The sequence below is a fragment of the Sebastes fasciatus genome, chromosome 6, assembly GCF_043250625.1.
Source record: "Sebastes fasciatus isolate fSebFas1 chromosome 6, fSebFas1.pri, whole genome shotgun sequence".
In the NCBI taxonomy this organism is placed as follows: domain Eukaryota; kingdom Metazoa; phylum Chordata; class Actinopteri; order Perciformes; family Sebastidae; genus Sebastes; species Sebastes fasciatus.
The window spans coordinates 36,167,933-36,189,975 of NC_133800.1; the positions used below are offsets into that span (position 1 = coordinate 36,167,933).

Consider the following 22,043-nt stretch of genomic DNA (forward strand, 5'->3'; position numbering starts at 1 on the left):
CCGTTCTGAGCTACTGTAGACACATGGAGGACTCCGTGAAGACGACCCGCTCCCTATGTAGATATGAAGGACTCATTCAAACGATTCTTAGTTTCAGGTGATTATACACTAATGAAAACATAGATATTAATATTATACTCCATCTCTGCTAATAGATCCCCTGAAATGTTCCACACTGTTCCTTTAATAAGTAGAAGCCGTTATATTGTCTCAACTTTTTCACCTTCACGTTTGTGTATTAGTCCTCAAATGCTGAACAACTGATGCAGAATAATGTGGGTTGTTTCCAGTCTGTGATGGTGAGGACGTGGAGAGTCCTGTGTGTCAAACACGAGTAAATGAAATACTTTATTTGTGCCTCAGTGAAAGCCAAGATGGTGGAAACGCATCAGCAGCTTTTCTGATCCGCGAGCTCGACTCGACTTTGACAAAAGACTTTTTTTTTTGCCTCGACGTGTGGAAAAGCCCCGACTTGCCTTCCACTGCACTATTTCTGTTGTCTTCACATTGGAGGATTTATAGTGGTTGTCATTTAATCTGAGTCTCTACACGGACGGAGAGACCGACGATCACAAACTATTTTTACTGAACGCCGGCTGAGTAGAAGCGAGGTGTGAGAAAATTCAGGTGGTTTGTTTTGTTCCTCCTCATTGAAACTAAAGAACGTGTTGTTTGCAGGAAGAATTCAACAAGGGAGGCTTTAATTTGAGACGCTTCATTTTTAGAAGCTGTAGAGGGACGCTATCCAAATTTATGACAGCTCCGGGGCAACAGTCTGAGTAAATATTTCTGCCTCCTTAGAAGCAGCTTTTCAGGTTTACTGGACTGTTTTGTGTTTCCAAAATGAGGCCAGAAAAACAGCAAAACTCAGTTCTATGTTTCCAGAGTTTTTATCCACATCTCAGAGTCTTAATCAGAGGATAGAGCTGGTTCAGTTGTGATCATGTGATCTACATATGGTGATAACAGGTTTGGTGTATATGGAGGAAGACGGTAACCAGTCTGTAGTCAGACGAGGGCTTCCTCCAGCCGTTTACTGACTCCTGCTGACTTTGACTCCGTCCCAGTTGATGCTTTTGGTTGATATTTGCAGGTTGCGCTGGTCGTTTGATGGAACCTGCCAAAATAAATAAATAAATAAATAAATTACTTGATATATAAATAATAAAATATGCCATTAAATGTACCAAAAATAAATATAGGCATTAATTAGGCAAAATCATGCATAAATAAATAAATACATAAAGAAATGCATACAATTTAATAAAGAAATGCATAAAGAATATAAATATAAATTGCATAAAGAAATATATATAAAAGAATACAGAAATAAATAAGTTTGGGGAAATAAATAAGGGGTGAAAAAACAAAGGGAACATTATGCATAAATAAAACATTAATAAATACATACAATTTAATAATGAATAAATAAATGTAAAAATGGATGTAAAATATAAAATACAATTTTTTTAAGTTAATAAAAATAAATATAGGCATGAATTAATTGCCTAACAAATTGTATAAATAAAAGAATAGAGAAAGAAATAAATAAGTTTTAATAAAAAATGCAAAGGGAAAATCATGCAAAAATAAATAATATATTAATAAATACATACAATTAAATAGTGAATAAATACATTTAAAAATGAATGTAAAATAAAAATAAAATGAAAAAATTTAAAAGTTAATAAAAATAAATGGCATAATTAAATAGATTAGATAGGGGAATTAATACAAAGATACATAAATAAAGAAGCAGAAATATAAATTTGTCACATTTTATCGGTTAATTCATGCCTACTTTTATTTTTAATATTATTTTTGATACAGTTAATTTTATATTTATTAACTTATCACGTTATGTATTTTATCATTGGAGGACTTGTTGCCCAAACAACAGAGCAGAGGCAGTTTCACGTTGTGTTACGTCTGCTTCTTCTGCCAGAACATCACTGTACAACACTGCCTCTCTGTAGAGAAAAAGTGGATTTAAAAATCTGGATATTTCAAAACCGTTTACCCCTAAAAAAGATGATGGATTCACCCTGTTTGGCCAAATAAAACTGGGTCCCGTTTCAACTAGTGTGGGTTTGGATAACATATGCCACGAGAACAAACAGATCTACTTCAAACTTCTACTTTTCATTCCAAACTAAAATAACTAGAATGTATTTTTAAACCCGACTGCAGATCCTCATAAGAGCAGTTTTGGCGTTGAGCTTCAGTCCAGAACAAGAAGAGAAGTGGAACCAGAAACCCGTCCAACACGACAAAATGATACCTTGGGAGTACCGGGCGGCGGATCAGACGGCCTGATGATTCACCCGCCGATTTCCACGCCGTCGCACTTTGATAGGCCGTTAACGAGGACAGCGCTCAGCGCGGCGGCCTCTCAGCGGAGGTGTAATACCTTACTGCAGGCTGCTAATGAATAATCCCATCTCTCGGTGCCCATCTCGCTCTGCCAGCCGCCGGGCCTCTGAAGTGGAGTGGTGAGTTTGGCGGAGAGGCGTTTGTATCCCGGCCCAGTATTAATTAACTGGAGCTGCTCTCTCTGCCCAGGCAAAAAATAAAAAGAAGAGAAAACAAACACAACACGGGGGAATTTATCCTGCATGGTGCTCCTAGACAGACCACAGAGATAGACGGTGAATAATCCATCTCCTGCTGCAGACTGTCTCCTTCTATACAAACAGACGTCAGATAAAGCAGTCAGTCAGCTCGGTGGAAACACGGACAGGAAATTGAATTAAAATGTTTCCTTCTAGACTTTGACAGGTAAAAAGAAAAAACAAACACAACAAAATGTAGTTGATAAATTAATAAAATGAAGCTTCAAGCAAAACAGTTCAAACTAGAATGGCACTCAGAGAGCGCAGACCTCCGCCAAGGCTGAGTGAGAATAAGGCATGTATCTGCCCCGTGATCCGGATCTGCTCCAAAATCGAATGGGTTCTTCCTTGGCCCGTGTTACACCCTTCCACCAAGTTACATGAAAATCGGGCCAGTAGTTTTTCCGTAATCCTGCTGACAAACAGACAATCATTCCGAAAGCATGACCTCCTTGGCGGAGGTTATGAGAAGCACAAACCTCCTCTGAGGCCCCGTTTCCACCACAGGAACTTCCCCCGGAACTAGGAACCTTTTGAGGAACTCGTTGCGTTTCAGCTGCAGAGTCCAGGGTCTGAATTAAGTTCCGGGGACATTTTACTCTCCAAAAAAAGGCCCTGATCAGGGGTTAGCACTTTCTGAAAGTACAGGAACTTTCGTGGTGGAGTTTGCGGGGATGATCGTCGCTGATTGGTGAAACACACACAGCGCGGCGCTGCTTCAACTGTAATGCTTCATTCATAAACAGGGAAGTACTGTAGTATCAATTATGGACCATTTTAGAATGACAGGAGAGCTTTTCTCTTTGTCTGATAACAGTAAAAGTAAAGTTAGGCTCTACAGAGCTGTAGAGGACTGTTCACATCTTCCTCACCCGCGTTGTTGGATCAGGAATTAAACTTCAACTACATGCTTTTGGAAATCTAAAGAAAGTTTTTGCAGACTAGAGGCCCTATCTTCCTATCGCACAGCACAGTGCAATTGTCATTGCTAGTTTCAGACCGACGCAGTTGTCATTTTCACGCCCAGCGTCCACATTGTGTAAGGCATTCTGTATTGATCAACCTGCAGCGCCTCTCAGCGCTCCTCCGGTCACTGTCCTTGACCGCTGTGACCAGAGAGATCACGGTGGTCACACGCCCCAGCTCCATAATTCATTTGTTTTACCTACAATGGCCCTAATACGCCGTACAGTACATATTAGATCTGATCAGATACATTTACGTACACGCCTCCGAGTTCAAGATGAGACAGGGAGACAAAGGAGAGAGATTTTGACATCTATCTGACACGTAGCGAGAACAAGCACACAGGTTAAGAACTAAGAAAATGTGTTTTTTATTTCACCGATGTGTTCATAATAATATTATCAAGAATATTCAAATTCCTGCCCCTCTTATAATACAGAATTGAATCCAAACTATTTCCAATATTCCCTTTCAGCACAAATAATCCTGACTTTGAATATATTTAGATGTAGATGGTTAAAGGAATGGAAGGCTGCTGACGTTACTCCTGATTTACGGGTTTATCTGGATGATGCATTCAAATCTTTTCAGCAACACACTTTCATGACTACCTACAAATTAATCTATTTATTATTTCAGAATTATTTTAATTGAATTCTGTATTTTTTAACCGGCAGATTTGTCATTTAAGAGCAGCAGTATATGAGAAACTAGATCCCAATAAGTCCCTGGATTCACACCAAAAACAAATCACTTATTCGGCGACCTGTCGCTGAACTTTCCACCAGATTTCACTCCAATCTGTTCACATATATTTTTTGAGATTTCCTCCGAAGAAAGGAACAAACTAACCAGCCGGGCTGAACACGTCGCCTCCTCCTCCTCGGAGAAGGAGAAAATAAATGCAAACAGAAGACATCAAAGCGTCGTGTTTCCAGGTTTGTGAGAGTAAACAAACTGCAGCAGCATCAGTGAAGTGAAGCAGAGGAACAGGATGCATAAATAATATGATGATAAATCTGGAGTTATATATATATATATATACATATATATATATATATATATATCACAGAGAGATACGCCGTAATCTACTACCAAATACTAACATGCAGACATATATCTAAAGAACAAGGACAAAGATGGAGGGACAGAAGAGGGATGAAGGAGCTATAAAATGGATTCAGTCTGACAGGATGGACGGATGGATGAGGAAGAGGAGGAGAGATAGAAGTGAGGAGATGGACAGAATGGCAACGGAGGTTTCTGTCTATATTTTGAAGCCACCGGAGAGATGGAGAGGAATGTAAAGACGAGACAGAGAGAAACAGACGAAGAAGGATCATTTTCGATGGACGATGTCAGAGTCAAAGAGAGGCGAAGAACGACGAAGACGTGAGAGAGTATTTTTTCTTTCTTTGTGTTCATCCTGCGGCGTCCTCCCCGCCGCTCGGGGACTATACGGTTCAGGAGGCGGAGGGATAACTGGAGAGCCCCCTTCCTCCTCGTGACGGCGGAGGGATACGAGGGGAAGATGCCGGTTGCATGTTAATTAAGCAGAATACTAATTGGAAAGACAGAAAGAAGAAGATGAGACCACCATTTCAGCTTCAGACCCCTCCTCACCCCCTCACCCCCTCACCTCCTCCCTGCAGGAGACCAGAGTCTGATGAGTCTAATCAGATGGTGATTGGCTCCACAGACCGTCTGACTTCTAGACGCTCTGTCTGTCTGTCTGTCTGTCTGACAGACTTGATGCCAGAGATAACGTCAATTACAAGGATTGTAAATAATTACTAAACACACATCATCACTGTAAAGTAGCTGATTTAAAGGAATAGTGCACCGTTTCAGGGAAATACACTTGTTCACTGTCTGGTGGAGCGTTGTGTTGAGTTCACACCAAGCGTGAAGCAAATATTCGCCTCGCTTTACTCACACGACTTGTACCGCCGGTATCGTTTGTGTTCCTTCGTACTAGACGCACTGGAGAGGAAAAGGAGCTTGTCTCCATAGATACCAACAACTTCTCTTTCCTCCATCAACCATGGAAGAAATAACCACTGTTGCTGCTTTGTACATGTTGATGAAGTCCCAGATATGTCAGAAAACCAAACGCTGTCGTGTCTGGGTTCATAACATCACCCGGCGGCGAGCTGTATTCACATACAGTGACTGTATCCAGCAGCCACACGTCGCTACTGCGGTAGGCACCCAAAATAAACAGATTGTACTGTGATTTAATATCAATAAATGGATCAAAATGATGCCGAAATAACTACATAATGATGCTGATTAGTAAAAAGTCTGAATTCATGCTTTGTCAGGTCTGTTACCATGACAACAATCGGACAACTTTTAAAATGCTTGGAGTTTGGTTGGATCAGTGCCAGGCTATGCAGCTGCTCTATCAACACTCAACATAAAGTCATCTAGTCATAAATACGGCAGCAACAACGTACCACGTCCTTCGATTAAAATATTTAATCGCGATTAATCGCAAATTAATCACACATTTTTTATCTGTTCAAAATGTACCTTAAAGGGAGATTTGTCAAGTATTTAATGGGAGTGGACAAATCTGCTGCTTTATGCAAATGCATGTTTATATTTATTATTGTAAATCAATTAACAACACAAATCAATGACAGATATTGATCCAGAAATCCTCACAGGTACTGCATTTAGCATAAAACTATATGCTCACATCATAACATGGCAAACTGCAGCCCAACAGGCAACAACAGCTGTCAGTGTGTCAGTGTGCTGACTTGACTATGACTTGCCCTAAACTGCATGTGATTATCATAAAGTGGGCATGTCTGTAAAGGGGAGACTCGTGGGTACCCATAGAACCCATTTACATTCACACATCTGGAGGTCAGAGGTCAAGGGACCCCTTTGAAAATGGACATGACAGTTTTTCCTCGCCAAAATTTAGCATAAGTTTGGAGCGTTATTTAACCTCCTTCGCGACGAGCCAGTATGACATGGTTGGTACCGATGGATTCATCAGGTTTTATAGTTTCATATGATACCAGTATCTTCACTCTAGCTTTGAAACTTCAACCTAAAAATCACAAGTTGCATTAATGCATTAAAAAAAGTAGTGGCGTTAAAACAAATTTGCGTTAGCGTGTAATTATCGCGTTAACTTTGTCAGCCCTGGATTCAAACATTATCCAGGGTTCTGATCAGTACAGGTACAAGTGTGTGTTTTGACTTGAGAATGAACCCAGTTTGGTTTAAAGATGAACCAAAATAGTTTCTTTGAACATGTTGTCATAAAACACTGAGTTTTTTCCACTGTTAGTTAGATTCATTCAGTCACGGCGAGCTGCTGACTCAGTTTTAGTGCCACTTGGTGCAGATGGCAGACGGTGAGCACAAACCTGGATGAGATGTTAACCTGCTGCATTATCTCAGTTTCCTTTGAGTTGGAGTACTCCAACAAGCATATTCATCCAGGATGACATGTTTACATGTGTCACATAGAATATATCTATATATATATATTTAATGTGATGTTACAGCCGTAAACAAACGTCATCTTAGGTTTGAATATCTCAGTGAGGTTGTCTCAGAGCTACTTAAGGGGGTAGGTATTTATTATCCATCCAGCTGGTTCATTATAGATTTTAGGGGCTGATCCACCTTTTGTTAAACTGAGGGAACACACTCGGCCGTGTTCCCTCTCTCGTCTATCTGTGAGAGTGTTTAGTGATGGCGGTGGCGGCGGCGACCATCGGGCTTAACTGAAGAGCGAGAAGTCGCGTGTTGCTTTTAAAGCTGTAACGCATCCAGGATTTGATTCGCTCTGCATTGCCGCCGGCGCGTCACAAAAAGGGAGGTTAATGGTTTTCAAATGTCAGTCTGAGAGTGAAGAAGAGGAAGAGGAAGAGGAGACGTTTGTTTCACGTGGCTGAAGGGTCGTTTAAAACCGTGAAGGCTAAATTTAGCTTTGTACTAAAGAGCTGACAGGAACAGAAGACTGTATTCTCCTCCTGATGCTGCCGACCAATATCAGTTTGAGTAACAACAAACAGTTTGGAAAACAATTTGAACTCCTTCAGCTTCTCATCTCCGACCGGCGGCAGCTCGTCACGTTGATTCGTCTTTCTGCTCAGAGGGTTCAGCGTGCTCCTTTTTATTTCTGCACATCCGTCTTTTATCGCTGTTTCATTAGTTTCCTCATTAGATACAAGAGAGAAGAAAGGAATCAGAGTATTTCTGTAGAGCTGCAGAGGCTGATAACAACAGGAGAGCTCCTTTCACACAGTTTGATGTGTTGTTCTACCTGAACACCTGTATCACTGTTTGATTCTGTCATAGTCATTCTGATTGATATGATCATCATAATAAACACATTTTAAGACCTTTTTTCCTCTAAAAATCTAGATGTTTTTTCTTATCTGTTTTAATAACTGCCAAATTCATTTTGTGTTCCAGAAGGATCAACTTTAAATTGATTGTTTTGTCATTGACGTCTGTTATAATCAGAAACAAACTGTTGCTCTCTGACCTCTTCACCTTGTTACTGATCCAGGAGCCTGCTGCGGTCCCAGTAGAGATCCGGTCCAGTACTAACCTCGTGTGTCTCTGTGATCGACAGGTGTGCTGGTGGTGAACGTGACGTGGAGGAAGAGAACCTACGTGGGAACTCTGTTAGACTGCACCAAACACGACTGGGCTCCTCCGAGGTGAGACTGTCTTTCTCTCTCTGCCTCTGTTTCTTTACAGACGATAACATACTATACTTTATGTTATATATACACTGCATGATGTCACTGCCTGTCTCACTGACATTAATGTATGGATGGGGGAAAACTTTTCAAAGCTAAATGAGGACCCAAAGCAGCAAGAGAAAAACTGCACTCAATGTTTGGTGGTCTTAGCCAACAGATGAAGACCAGGGATGAAAGTAGGCCAGTGCGGTGTTCGGTCCAGTGCTCCGTACCACTAAAAGATTCAGTGCTGGTAGGAGGTTCTGTTTTCGGTTCGGTTTATCTGCTTGTTTGTACATTAAGGTCTATTCAGACGGGGAGCGACACTCCGCCTGCGTACTCGCTTGGATCCGCGGGGTCTAACTGCGCTCCTCGTGCAGACAAGCGCTCCGCGAGTAAACGCCACGCGGTATGTGTGGCAACCATGGAAACGTCTATGTATCTGTGCACTACTGTAGGCTACGTATGCCTGCCGGTACAACTGTGTGGTGTATCATATATCTCTAATCACAGCTCGATTTGTTGACACACGTGGCGATGCTGTTTCACTTTCATTAACATAGCAAGACAGGGCATTTGTGCTGCATTCATGTGGTGTCCGAATAATCGGAAATACAAGTCCCCGACTGGTAAAATTCACGTGAATTAACTCAGAACAACAACTCAAAACTTTTGTCGGCATTTACAAATTGAAATAAAAAATATAAATATAGAAAGCAGTGCTTCCTGTTTGGCAGCTTATTACAGTTACAACGTTTGCTTATGATTCGTTCCCATGTACACAGAGTTGCAGCTGCCATTTACTATAAATCTAAATTCTAAAACAACAAACACACCATTTTGTTCAAGTTGAATCGTCTCGTCACGTCGCCACAGGGCAACAGAGAATCAGGACGCCAACAACAAAGCTGCAGGACGAGTTGACGAGGCAGACTGGTGACATTACGCCTAAAATGATATTTGAAATTAATTCTTATTCTTATTAAGGCCTCATATAATTATTCAGATTCTGCTTGGTTTATTTCCCTGTTTGATCTATTATTGTTCTTCTTATTGACTTTCATTTGCTGCTGCTTGTTTATTTGATTAACTGAAAAGAGCACTTTATCTTTTGTAAAGTGCTGTAATGTTGCTAAAATGATATAAAGGGATGAATTGACTGAACAGCTTTAACAGAAACACGCTTCATCCCAAATGGAGAGTGTTTTTTTTTGTAATTGCTGAGAGGAAAATGTGACAGTCTCTCCTCCTCGCGGGGCTGAAGCCTCTCAATTATTGCTCCTGTATGTAAATGATTGTTGTCATGGCAATTACAGCTTAATCTCAGAAAGCAGGGACTAAATTGCTTTTTTCATTTGGACTCTGCTGCTCTGCTCTCTCTTTTGTCGGCGGTGACTGAAAGACGTTTTTATTATATAATTCAATAGAATGAAATGCTTCCTGTCCGTTTACTCATTATCAGTCTGTGAATGAACTGGAACCAAAAGATTAAATTAAAAGCACAAAATATGACTAAACACATGAAGAAAACCAGTTTGATATTAAGGATGTGAGGATACTAAAGATTTAGTCGTCAATACCGATTCCATACCACGCTAAAAAACAACAGTTAAACAATAAATCTCTTGTTTTTCAACATAAACTCCTTTACTACCGTTTGCATGCTGGTTTTTGTTAGAAAGTTAAACAGGTCATAATTCCTTCTCCTTCCTTCCTTCCTTCCTTCCTTCCTTCCTTCCTTCCTTCCTTCTGGATTTATTCAGGCTTCCACCAAAAACTACATTTTACAAGATTACATTTGAACGCATCATGATAACGTTATAATTTACCTTCTCCCAATACTCATTTTTACTGAATAGAGCCTGAAGGCATCATAATGTAAATCAGTGGCACCTCCCGTATTGAAATCAGAAGGACGAGAGCTAGTTAGCGTTAGCTGTTAGCAGCCGGTAAGTAGCACAGTCCTTCACGGAGCTAACAGCTAACGTTAACTAGCTCTCGTCCTGCTGATTTCAACACAGACTTGTTGTTCACAATGTAGCGTTATCAGGGAAAAATAGGACGCGTCGATAGTTTACTGCGTCTCAAACACATTTTCTATCGTCCCCGGTACAATGGGACAAAGACTATAGAAGCAAAGAGACGAATCTCTGGTGCTTTTTTGACAACAGCCGCTAGATGGCACTGCGGTGGCGGTGCCGCCATTTTGGACTGAAAACACCAATGCGTCTGTGTCCATGGATGTATAAAGAGACGTCTGTAAATCAGCTTCCCAGTACAAACACACCTCATTTAAAATCATTATGTCCTAATAGTTCTAATAGTAGGGATTTAGTTTTACTTTTGTTTGTCTCTTTGTAGGCGGACTTTTACTGGCGTCCGGTAGTCGCTTTCAGTCCCAAACAGTGGAAGCGTAGCTCTGCTGCTGGCGCTGATGTTGCAATGGAACATATAATTGACTTTCACTTCTTCAATATCCGTTCTTTGCCGTTAGTCTCGAGCCCTGACGGTACCTGTGTTACTGTAGAAAAGCGACTACCGTTAAGTTTTAATAATTTTGTTTGTGTCGGTTCTCGTGACATCCCTGTTTGATATTATAAAAACAAAAGCAAGTGATGAGCTTCTGCTTTGGAAGACAAAGTTGAATTGTGGGAAATCATCACTCAAACGATCAGCGTTTCAGATAGAGCCTCGAGAGCAACAAATAACCTTGAAATGTCCAAAACAAATCCATAAAAAATGTCAGAGGGACGTTCCAGCAGCTTCAGTGACATTCAGGGACACACTGATGTAAAAAAAAAAGCAATTACAAACATCACAAGAAATGTGAGATATGATCGTTTTAAAATCACAGAGGGGGGACGAGGAAGTCTAGTCTCAACGTGCTCCGCAGTCTGTTCCATTAATGAGATGATTAACACCCAGAAACAGCCTTTCCAAGGTCAGAGGACATTCATTGAGTCCTGCCATGTAGTGTCATAATTAATGCAGGAGGTTCGGGGTCCAGCTCGGAGAATGGAGCGTTACTCTGTAGATAAATATAAAGCAGTGCGTTCCCCTCATCCCAGCAGACAGACAGCTCTTTGATATGAATAACAATGTGTGAGTGTAGAGAGAAGCATCTCCAGTGTTAAGATGTGAGGCGCTCTGGTAAACCGCATCAAAAAGACTTCAAAGCGGAGCGGACGCCGTGTGAATACACAACAGATAGCTGTGGATCGTACAGGTTTTTATGTTATCAAAAGAGAGAAGCAGGCTTTGTACAGAAAAAAAAAAAAAAAATCAATTTTTCTCCTTGACGTCTGGGTAAAGTGGTCCACATGAGCCGTGAATGATAATCTGTTATCTATCTGATGGAACAAGAGTTCAATTTGTGTGACGATATGAATGAGTTGTTCTTCGGGTTAAAACCTTTCAAGAACAACAGCGTCAACAAGAAAACACAGCTTTGTTTTCACTTTATTCATCCAAAGCCCAAAGCCTTCATGAAGTCGACACAATACAACACAACGTCAGGCCAAACAGCGTGAACCAGAACAATACGAACTTATACAATGTGAAACCGTAGGATGCAATATGATAACATATACATACAGTTTGAAACAGTAACACCCCGTTTACATTACACCTGGCATTAAAATGCATTTCATATCCAGATTGTATTTAGATATGATGTCAAATGATTCCATTTCCACCTGGTATTAATGTGTCTCCAGTGTCCACATTGAGATCTGATCACTCTGTCCAGCTCACACAAGCGAACATCACGTCCTCCTCTCATTTGTGCAATTACATATTTCCACCCACATAGTTGTTGTATGTGTATTGGAAACACAATTTCATTTACACGTATTCAATGTCTCCCTGCGGGCTGTTCTCATACAATGTTCGTAGCTAGATCTACGAAAAGTAAGGCACTGTAATTCATATACACTCACCGGCCACTTTATTAGGCACACCTGTTCAATTGCTTGTTAACACAAATAGCTAATCAGCCAATCACATGGCAGCAACTCAATGCATTACGTCATCTAGACGTGGTGAAGACGACTTGCTGAAGTTCAAACCGAGCATCAGAATGGGGAAGAAAGGGGATTTAAGTGACTTTGAACGTGGCATGGTTGTTGGTGCCAGACGGGCTGGTCTGAGTATTAAACTGCTGATCTACTGGGATTTTCACGCACAACCATCTCTAGGGTTTACAGAGAATGGTCCCAACAAGAGAACATATCCAGTGAGCGGCAGTTGTGTGGACGGAAATGCCTTGTTGATGTCAGAGGTCAGAGGAGAATGGGCAGAGTGGTTGGAGATGATAGAAAGGTATGCAGAATACCATCTCTGAACGCACAACACGTCGGGTGGATGTTTCACCGCTGTTCATCCCGTGTGAAACCAGAAGTCAACGTTGATTTATTTGTCACGTAACTTCCGTACTTAAAGCTGCAGTAGGCAGTATATATTTTTGGCATCAGTGGGCAAAAATTCCATAATAACCTTTCATCATATTGTAATTCAAGTGTTCTGAGAGAAAACTAGACTTGTGCTCCTCCTCATGGCTCTGTTTTCAGGCTTTAGAACATCTAGCCCATGACGGGAGACTTTGACCAATCACAGGTCATTTCAGAGAGAGAGAGCGTTCCTATTGGCTGTGCTCCGGTCATGTGGGCGGTACTTGGTATTTCCTCAACTGATCTCAACATGGCTGCCGGGTCACAAACGTTCTCATTTTACAGCTGAACCGTGCACTACAAGATGATTCTGAGAACATCTGAGGAGAGAAATAGACATAACAATAACAGAATATTGATTCATATCTATCTCTGAAGCGTCTCCATGCTGTCAGTGATTAATCAGTGATTGTGTTTCTCTTCCTCTGTCCAGGTTTTGTGAGTCTCCCTCCAGTGACCCTGAGCTGCCCGGTGGGCGTGGCCGGGGCAAACGGATGCGCATGGCGATGGCGGAGCGGCCCTGCGTCGAGCCGGCCCCCGCTGCTAAAGTCAGAGGACTGTCGCAGCACCGGAGCCGTGGAGGTGGCGTCGCTGGAACCACCGCAAACATCCACAGCAAGGGACGGCGAGGAAGCCTGAACCTCATCAACTGCCGGACGCCTCCGTCTTTCTTCACCGTGGAGGAGGTGAAACCCGCCAACAGCACCTCCTCGCTGTCCTCCGGGAAGCGGAAGAACAAACCGCCGGCGGACCTGGACCTCAGCATGGTCTCCTCTGACGACATCAAAAACGGGAACGGGAAGAGGATCCGGGCCAAGTCCCGCAGCGCCCCGTCCACGCCGCAGGGCAAATCCGACCCCTCGTTCATGGACCCCGGAGGAGGTTGCGCCTCCTCGCCGCCTCCCCCGCCCATCCTCATCGACTGCCCCCACCCCAACTGCACTAAACGCTACAAGCACATCAACGGGCTGCGCTACCACCAGACGCACGCGCACCTGGAGGCCGAGGAGCAGAGGAAGCCGGAGCTGGAGCCCATGAAGGACGGCGAGAGCGAGGAGCGACTGTCAGACTGCGAGGACGCCATCAGCAGCTTGACCTACGACCTCTCAGAGACAAACAGCACCAACAGCTCCTCTAAGAAACCGGCTCCTCTGTACAAGGTGACCACGGTGGGGTCGCCGAAGAACAGACGGCTCCTCCTCAGCACCGACCACAGCCCCTCCGCCAACCCCAAGACCAGAAGAACCTCGCTGCTGAAAGACGGGCTGATTGACGACCTGAGCAATCTGCCCATCATCTCCAACATGACCGTGGTTCTGGAGAACTGCATGGTGCCGGACCGGAACTCCACGGTCGAGATGCCCAAGCTGGAAGCCGAAGGTTTGATCGACAAAAAGGGCGGTCCGTGCGACAAAGGCAAGAAGGCCAACGGGAAGGTAGAGAAGCTGTCCAAGTCGAGGACCAACCGGCCGATCGCTCCGGCTCCCGCTCCCCCCAAACTGATCGCCATACCCAACACGGCGTATCCGAGCGGCACAGCAGATACCGCCGCCTCACAGCAGCCCTCGCCGATGGCCGCCGTCGGCCTCACCAGTAAGAACCTTCCCCTGAAGCCCATCAAACCAAAGCTGAGCATCGTGGTGGAGCCGAGCCTCGTCAAAGCCACGCTGGTCACCTGCAGCAAAGAGACCCGCAAGAAGGAGAAACGGAGGCTGAAGGACAAACACAACAAAGACGCGCAAACCAGGACGCCTAATGGCGACAGCGGTGGAATCAAAATGGAAGACGGTGTCGGTGGTGGTGGCGGTGGTTCCAAAATGGGTGTGAAGGAGATTTCTGGAAGCCTTCTGAAGGAGCACCTCAGCAAGCAGGATGTCATGAACGGGCTCACGGAGAGCCAGGAGAGCAGGATGGCCAGCATCCGAGCCGAGGCCGACAAGGTCTACACCTTCACCGACAACGCCCCCAGTCCCTCCATCGGCGGCTCGTCCCGGCTCGACTCCGCCGGCGGTTGCCTAGCGACAGACAGCAAGAACAACAGCCCCGCCTACTCCGACATCTCAGACGCAGGGGACGACGGGGGATCCTCCGAATGTCGCTCCGATGGAATCAGATCCAAGTCGGCGTCCTCGGTCTCCTCAGAGGTGAGCTCTAACAGTAGTCATGGTAGCTCCGGTAAAACCCCGCCCACAGCATCCGCCCCGCCGTCAAAAGACCCGCAATCGCCGTACTACCACGGCTACGAGCCCTACTACCTGCAGGGGTACATGCAGTCGGACCGGCAAACCAGCAGCGGCGTCGCTTTCCACAAAAGCTCCGGCGTCGACGGCAAAGGGAAAGACAGGAAGGAGGACGCGAAAGAGGACGACAAAAGCTCCTCCCACGAGTACTCAGACTCAAAGAAAGGCGACGGGCCGCCTCAGTCTCAGCTCCAGCTCGCCATGAGTCAGACCCAGACCGCCTTGGCTCAGTCGCTGTACTACGGCCAGTACTCCAGAGGACTCTACATGGACCAGAAAATGTTACTGGCCTCCAAGTGCTGCGATCAGACGCACGGCGCCAAGCAGCGAGGCGAGAGGGGGCAGGGCGCGAGAGACGGCGAGGACGATAAACACGTGGTGACAGCCAGTGGACTAGGTAAAGGTCCAGATGGCGCCAAAGGTTGCCGTCCCAAACCCGTCCTGTCCTACGTGGAGATGAGCGAGAGGGGGGAAAGGGGACTGGGCGTGAAGGCGGTGCACGGCGGCGGCATCATCGCGGACCAGCACCAGGTCTCGATTAAAGACTGCGACGACATCAAGTCGCCTTCCTCTTCCTCTTCTTCGTCCCTCCACAACCCGAACAGTCAGACAGATCTGGACTCAAATGTTTCCTATTCCAGTGTAAGTTTCTCCCTCTGCCTCTAACCGCCGCCGCCGCTCTGCTGCTGCTGATGGTGTTGTTGGTGTGCTTTTTACCGCTGTCGTTGAGTGTCACAGAGAGATTACAAACACACATTTGTGTACAGCTGAACCAGCAGGTGCTAATAACACAGCGGTGTGGTGCTGCAGCTGTACTCGATGGATGCAGATGTTTTAATGTTTAGAATTAAAATGTGTAAATCCATTTAGCTGTAAATGTTAAAAACACATAAAGGAACAAAAGAAACACTTCTATTACACAGGTGTTTGGTTTTTATATTTTCAGAAAGCTTGTACAGATTTCATCACGCTGCATTTAAACCACTAACTCTAGCCATGACAAAGATGTGTGTGAATTGAATGAAAGTGGCATTCTGGGAGGTTTGTTTTTCCTCCTTCAGTTTGATCATGCGTGAGCCGCCTCACATCCTCACCTCTGAACGGGGCCGCCTGCTGTCCTGAAACGTCGTCGTCATCCCTCCATCAACATCCCACCCAGAGCCAGTGATAGATGGTCTGTCTATGGTTCTGTTCACTTCAGTGTTTCCTCTATAGTCATTCAGCAGCGGTGGGCCGCCGCACCGAGAAATTCTAAATTAGCCTCCAAAAAAGCACTAAAAAGACAAACTAACATTTAGACTTTAAGTTTTAGCAACTGGCCTTTTAAACCCAAAACTGGGACCGAGACGTGGACCGAAGTTGACCTCCCACCCACCACTGTTAACTAAGACTTATAGGGGAAACACTGCAACTTAGCACCAACACTTGTCCCCCATCGATCTTAGCCCTCAGACGGCCCGTCCTGGGCTCACTGCCTCGCTCACAGCAAATACTCAGAGCTGCAGCACGGCGAGGAGGCCGAGGAGGGCGAAGCAGACAGGGGCAAAGAGTGGGGAGCTACCGTGGAGCCTGCCGGGGCCAAGATGACTTCGGGAGGAGGAGGAGATAAAAAAGCCAGGGTCCACGATCTGCCGCCCGCCATCGCCATCGCCATCGACGTGGAGGAATCAGACGGGCTGGACGGGCTGGACGGACTGGACGATCAGGGCCAGGAGCCGATGGGAGGGCTGGCGGAGGAGTCCCAGAGCGCCCGGGCGGCGGTGTCTCCTCCCATGACCCCCCAGCAGCCCTACATCCAGTACCAGCACTCCTCCTACCCGCCATACCTGGCGATGTGTGAGAGCGGCGGGGGCTCCTACAGAGGGGTGTCCCCAACCCTGGTCCACAATTACCCAGGTAAGAGTCTGGGGTCAGAGGTCAGCAACCGTTACTATCAAAAGAGACATTTTAGGCCAAAAACAATCTGTCTGGAGCCTCAAAACATTTGATCATTGTGATGAAGGTAACACAGTTTATAGTCTAAGTATATAGTATATAAGTCTAATGCTCTGAGCGCCAAAGAGACAATGTACTACGGAGTATTAGGGCCACATTGAGGGAAAAAACATCTGAGATTTACAGAATAAAGTCAGAATATTACGAGAAAAAAGTCATAACTTTACAAGAAAAAAAGAAAATAACACGTAAAATTACTACTTTATAATATTATGACTTTATTCTTGAAATCTCAGATTTATTTTTTTCCTCAATGTGGCCCTAATACTCCGTCGTACCGTCGTACCATAGAGCTACAACAATGATAAAAAAAAAATGAAAATGTGAACAAAAGACAGTTATTCATCTCCATGTTGAAACCTCCACAGGGAGCCACTGGAGAGGAGCTAAAGAGCCGCAGGTTGCTGACTCCTGGGTTAAATAATCCACCAAAATCTACTTCTGAAAACATTTAAAGGGAGAAATAGTCTAAGCCTCTGCTGAATCTGGTTTCAGTTTAGAACTAGATCGCCACTTGGTCCACGTTTCGTGAGCCGGACGCGTCGTGCCGGACGGGCTCATTTGCATGACGGACTGTTCCCGCCTTTTCATTTTGAAAGCACAACAGCCGATAAGGAAACTCCAACACTCGGCCGACCAATCGTGTTACTTCATCACTCAGTCAGTGACAGCGGTCCAGACAAAAACAATTAAAAACGCCCCATACACAATTAATTTAAAAGCACATTTTAGAGAGTTTATGTTCCTCGTACATTATCTCTGGGAATATTTGACCTTAAATATAATTTAATATTTAAAATTTGTACTATATTAAAATATTAAGAGTTTAAGGTGTAAGAACCATTTAACCAAAGGGCATTAAAGCATCACTTAATGTTACCTTAAACGGTTCATTTTGTATTTATATATAATATATATAAGAGTTTTTAACCCCTTAATGTCCCTTAATTCATTCACAAACCCTCTTAAAAACTCCTCAATATCATATAATGAATGAATTTATGTATTAGTTAACACTAAATGTGGGATGAACCCCAAAAGTATCCAAGCTGCAGCTGAATTTGCACCTTTAATGAAAAATAATGAATCGTTTTAAGGGTCAAGTCCATCTTCTTTTTCCATCTGGATTTTAATTCAACAGAGAACAACACCAATTACACCTTAAAGTCCAGTTAAGTCACTTTATTTATATATAAATTACATTTAATGATGTAAATACATACTATAGGGGGCCTATTCAGGGACTGCATCTTAAAATTTAGCAGCTAAAGGCCTCAAAATGTACAAACCTTTTGTTTTAGGTGACTATTTAAAGTGCATGTGTCGGCGGAAATATATCTGTTTGTGTCCTCCAGGTTTCCACTACCCTCTGTACGGTAAGACGGCGGGCAGGGAGGAGTCGGAGGTGACTCCGCCCGGCAGAGGAGGAGCGGTGAGCGGCAAGCAGAGCGGCGACTCGTCCTCGTCCTCGGCCATGGAGCTGCTGCAGCAGCAGAGCCATCAGTACCACGGGAAATCACCCGCTGTGAGACGCCGCTCACTTTTTACTGTCAACATCGTGCACAAAATCAAGAAACAAAATCACAAGTTTCAAGTTATTTATTGTCTTCTGCTCAGTAACAATGTGTTCATATGTGTGTTTGTGTTTGAACAGCCCGGCGAGAAGGGTTCCCCCGAGGGCGAAAGGGAGACAGAGCGAGAGAGGAACCACTTGTCGTTCGCCCGACACCTCCACACACACCATCACACACACCTGGGTATGAGCTACAACCTGATGTCAGGACAGTACGACATCTACCAAGGTACGAACACACACACTGAGACCGACACCGGCTGATTTAAAGAGACAACTAGGGCCGTCAATCCATCAAATATTTAATCACAAACCTTTTTTATCTGTTCTAAATGAACCTTAAAAGGAGATTAGTCAAGTATTTAATCCTCTTATCAACATGGGAGTGGACAAATATGCTGCTTTATGTAAATGTATGTATATATTTATTTTTGTAAATCAATTAACAACACAAAACAATGACAGATATTGATCCAGAAACCCTCACAGGTACTGCATTTAGCATAAAACATATGCTCATGCCCATAGAACCTATTTTCATTCACACATCTGGAGGTCAGAGGTCAAGGAACCCCTTTGAAAATGGACATGACAGTTTTTCCTCGCCAAAATTTAGCGTACGTTTGGAGCGTTATTTAACCTCCTTCCCAACAAGTTAGTGGTACCAATGGATTCATCAGGTTTTTCTATTTTCATATGATACCAGTATCTTCACTCTCGCTTTAAAACTGAGCCGCTACGACCTTCAAAAGTGTTCTTACTGCTCTGTGTTGAAGGGTTGAGCTCCAGGTCGCTGGTCTCCAGTCAGCAGGTGTCGGGTCACTCCTCTACTGGTAAGAGCACGCTGTTAATACCAGACTGTGGTCTCGTTATAAACTTCATGCCAACTATGTTCATGCATTAATTATCAGCTGCTCCTCTGGTTTCCTGTTGTTCCTTAAAGGGCCACTCCATCTGCGTTCTGTTACGTTTTTTTCAAATGGAAACACCAACTCAGCTGTTAGCATAAAGCAGTGACGTAGGTTACCATGGGAACCGCTGCTGCATCGCCCTGTCGGGGATTCTTTCACAACAATGACCCGCTAGCTGTACATTATCCCGCTTATAACACGGCTACTTACTGAAGAAATCAATATTTTGACACAAAAAACGGTCCTCCAGAGTCCGACATCAGAGCTGCGCCCATAGCAACGGTCTGCTCAAATATCCGAAAAAAAGTCCAAAAATTGTTTGAAAAATGTCTGAAAAAAATCCGTGAAAAGCATTAAAAAAAGTCCGACAAATGTCAGAAAAAAGTCAGAAAAAGTCAGAAAGATTTCAAAAAAATTAAAAAAAGAAAAATCTGAAAAATGTCCGGGAAATGTAAAAGAAAAAAAAAGTCTAAAAAAGTCAAACAAATGTCCGAAAAAAGTTAAAAAAAAAAAATTCCAAGAAATGTCAAAAAAAAAGTCAGATAAATGTCAAAAAAGTCTGAAAATGGTAAAAAAAAAAAAAAAGTCAGACAAAAGTACGGGAAATGAAAAAAAAAAAGTCCGACAAATGTCCAAAAAAAGTCAGAATTTTTTTTTTAAAAAGTCAGAAAAATGAAAAAAAAATGAAAAAGAAAAATCTGAAAAATTTCCGGGAAATGTAAAAGAAAAAGAAAGTCTAAAAAAGTCTGACAAATGTCCAAAAATATTTTTTAAAAAAAAATGTCCAAGAAATGTAAAAAGAAAAGTCAGAAAAATGTCAAAAAAGTCGGAAAATTGTAGAAGAAAAAAAAGAAAAGTCAGAAAAATGTCCGGGAAATGAAAAAAAAAAAAGTCAAAAAATTGTTTGAAAAAAGTCTGAAAAATCAAAAAAGAAATCTAAAAAATTTTAAAAAAAAAGAAGAAAAGTCCTGAAAAAAGTCAAAAATTGTTTGAAAAATGGAAATAAAAAAGTCAGAAAAATTCTGAAATTTCCCCAAAATTTCCAAGAAATGCCAAAACGTCTACATACTACGTCTGAAAAGCTCCCGACTTTTATTTTTTACCTTTAAGATATTTAAGTTTGGTGCGTTATTTACTTTCCTTCGCGGTAAACTAGCATGTCATGGATGGTACTGATGGATTCTTTAGGTTTTGTAGTTTCATATGATACCAGTATCTTCACTCAAGAAAAAGTTTTAGAAGGGCTTGAAGGGAAAATAACATCCGTACGTAGTGTTCAGATTTGAATAGATAAGGAACAACACTGGGAAGCTACAGAATGATATAAAAACTTAAAGAAAATAATGGACCCTCCCTTTAATCAAGTTAAGATGAAATAATTAGCTTGCAATCTTTGAAACGTTTTGTCCGTTGCTGTGCTGAATATCTTCTACAGCTCTCCGTGTGGATCACAGACTCATAGATTATCCACTGAGTTTGCATCTTATGAAGTGAAATGAATTGGCTGAATTGTTTCTTTTATAAAACGTAAAGTGGGAGCAGAATGAGTTGGAGAAGTCTGGAGAGTCAATACATCAAATATCTGAACTCACTGAGGCTCCGTCCTCGTTGCCTGAATCATCATCCGTTACTCACTTTGCAGAGTTTTCCATCTATTTTCAGAGGCCATTATGATATATCACTGCCTCCGTCTGAATGTGTGAAATAATGCCGAGGGAACCTGCTGGGCCGTTAAACAGCATAATGTGATGATTACCTGCAGTTATCTATAAATGCTAATTGCTGTGAAATAGAGGAGGTTAACAGGAGTGATGCTCACAGTGGAGGACGCACAACAACAACAACAACAGCTGAGGAAGCAGCAGATTTAATGTTTAATATCTGAACATCACTAATTAATTATCTTCTTATCGTGTGAACAAACTGTTTCTCTACAGTCACAACTTAATTATCTCATTATCTCCAAACAACACAATGGTTATGTTAATGTGTGGACCTGTTTATGTTGTCAGCCTGCAGTCTGGGCTGCTGTCACTTTGTTCTTATTTGTCGTATGCAAAACAGTTACAGTGGAGCAGTAAGTCTTTGTTCTCAGGCTCCTTCCAATAATGCTGCTACACATATATATATAAAAGATGAAAAAACATGCAAGTAAATATATATTAAATATACAAGAAAATAATGTTTCAGAATAATTAAAATATTAAAATAAATGGATGAATACATAAATAAATAGATACATTTAAAAAATAAATAGAAAATACATGTAAAAATAAATAAATATATATAAAAGATAAATTAAAAAATAAATAAATAAATAAAAAATTAATAGACATAACTACATAAATAAATAAAATGGAAAATAAAACTGTGTTTTTAATCCGAATATCTGAAATCAGAAATAAATGCATACATTTAAAAATAAATATAAATCAATAAAAAATAAATGCGAAAATAATTAAATACAAAATAAATAAATGCAAAAAGTAATAAATACATCAATAAAAATAAATGCAAAAATTAATAGAAATAAATACATAAATAAATAAAAGGGAAAATTAAACAGAAGAGTAAATA

The 22,043-nt window shown here is 42.6% G+C and overlaps 1 protein-coding gene across 2 annotated transcripts in view; it reads left to right on the forward strand.

Annotated features, from left to right (window-relative positions):
- znf608 (zinc finger protein 608) overlaps window positions 1-22,043 on the forward strand; it is a 64,386-nt gene that overhangs the window by 41,832 nt on the left and 511 nt on the right. The window contains exons 4-9 of one of the 2 annotated variants that reach the window (XM_074639557.1): window positions 8,188-8,275; window positions 13,181-15,629; window positions 16,433-16,883; window positions 18,338-18,507; window positions 18,637-18,784; window positions 19,332-19,388. In XM_074639557.1, the coding sequence (XP_074495658.1) occupies window positions 8,188-8,275; window positions 13,181-15,629; window positions 16,433-16,883; window positions 18,338-18,507; window positions 18,637-18,784; window positions 19,332-19,388 (3,363 nt within the window). The remainder of the gene's footprint in view (window positions 1-8,187; window positions 8,276-13,180; window positions 15,630-16,432; window positions 16,884-18,337; window positions 18,508-18,636; window positions 18,785-19,331; window positions 19,389-22,043) is intronic. The other variant, XM_074639559.1, reaches the window with a different exon arrangement.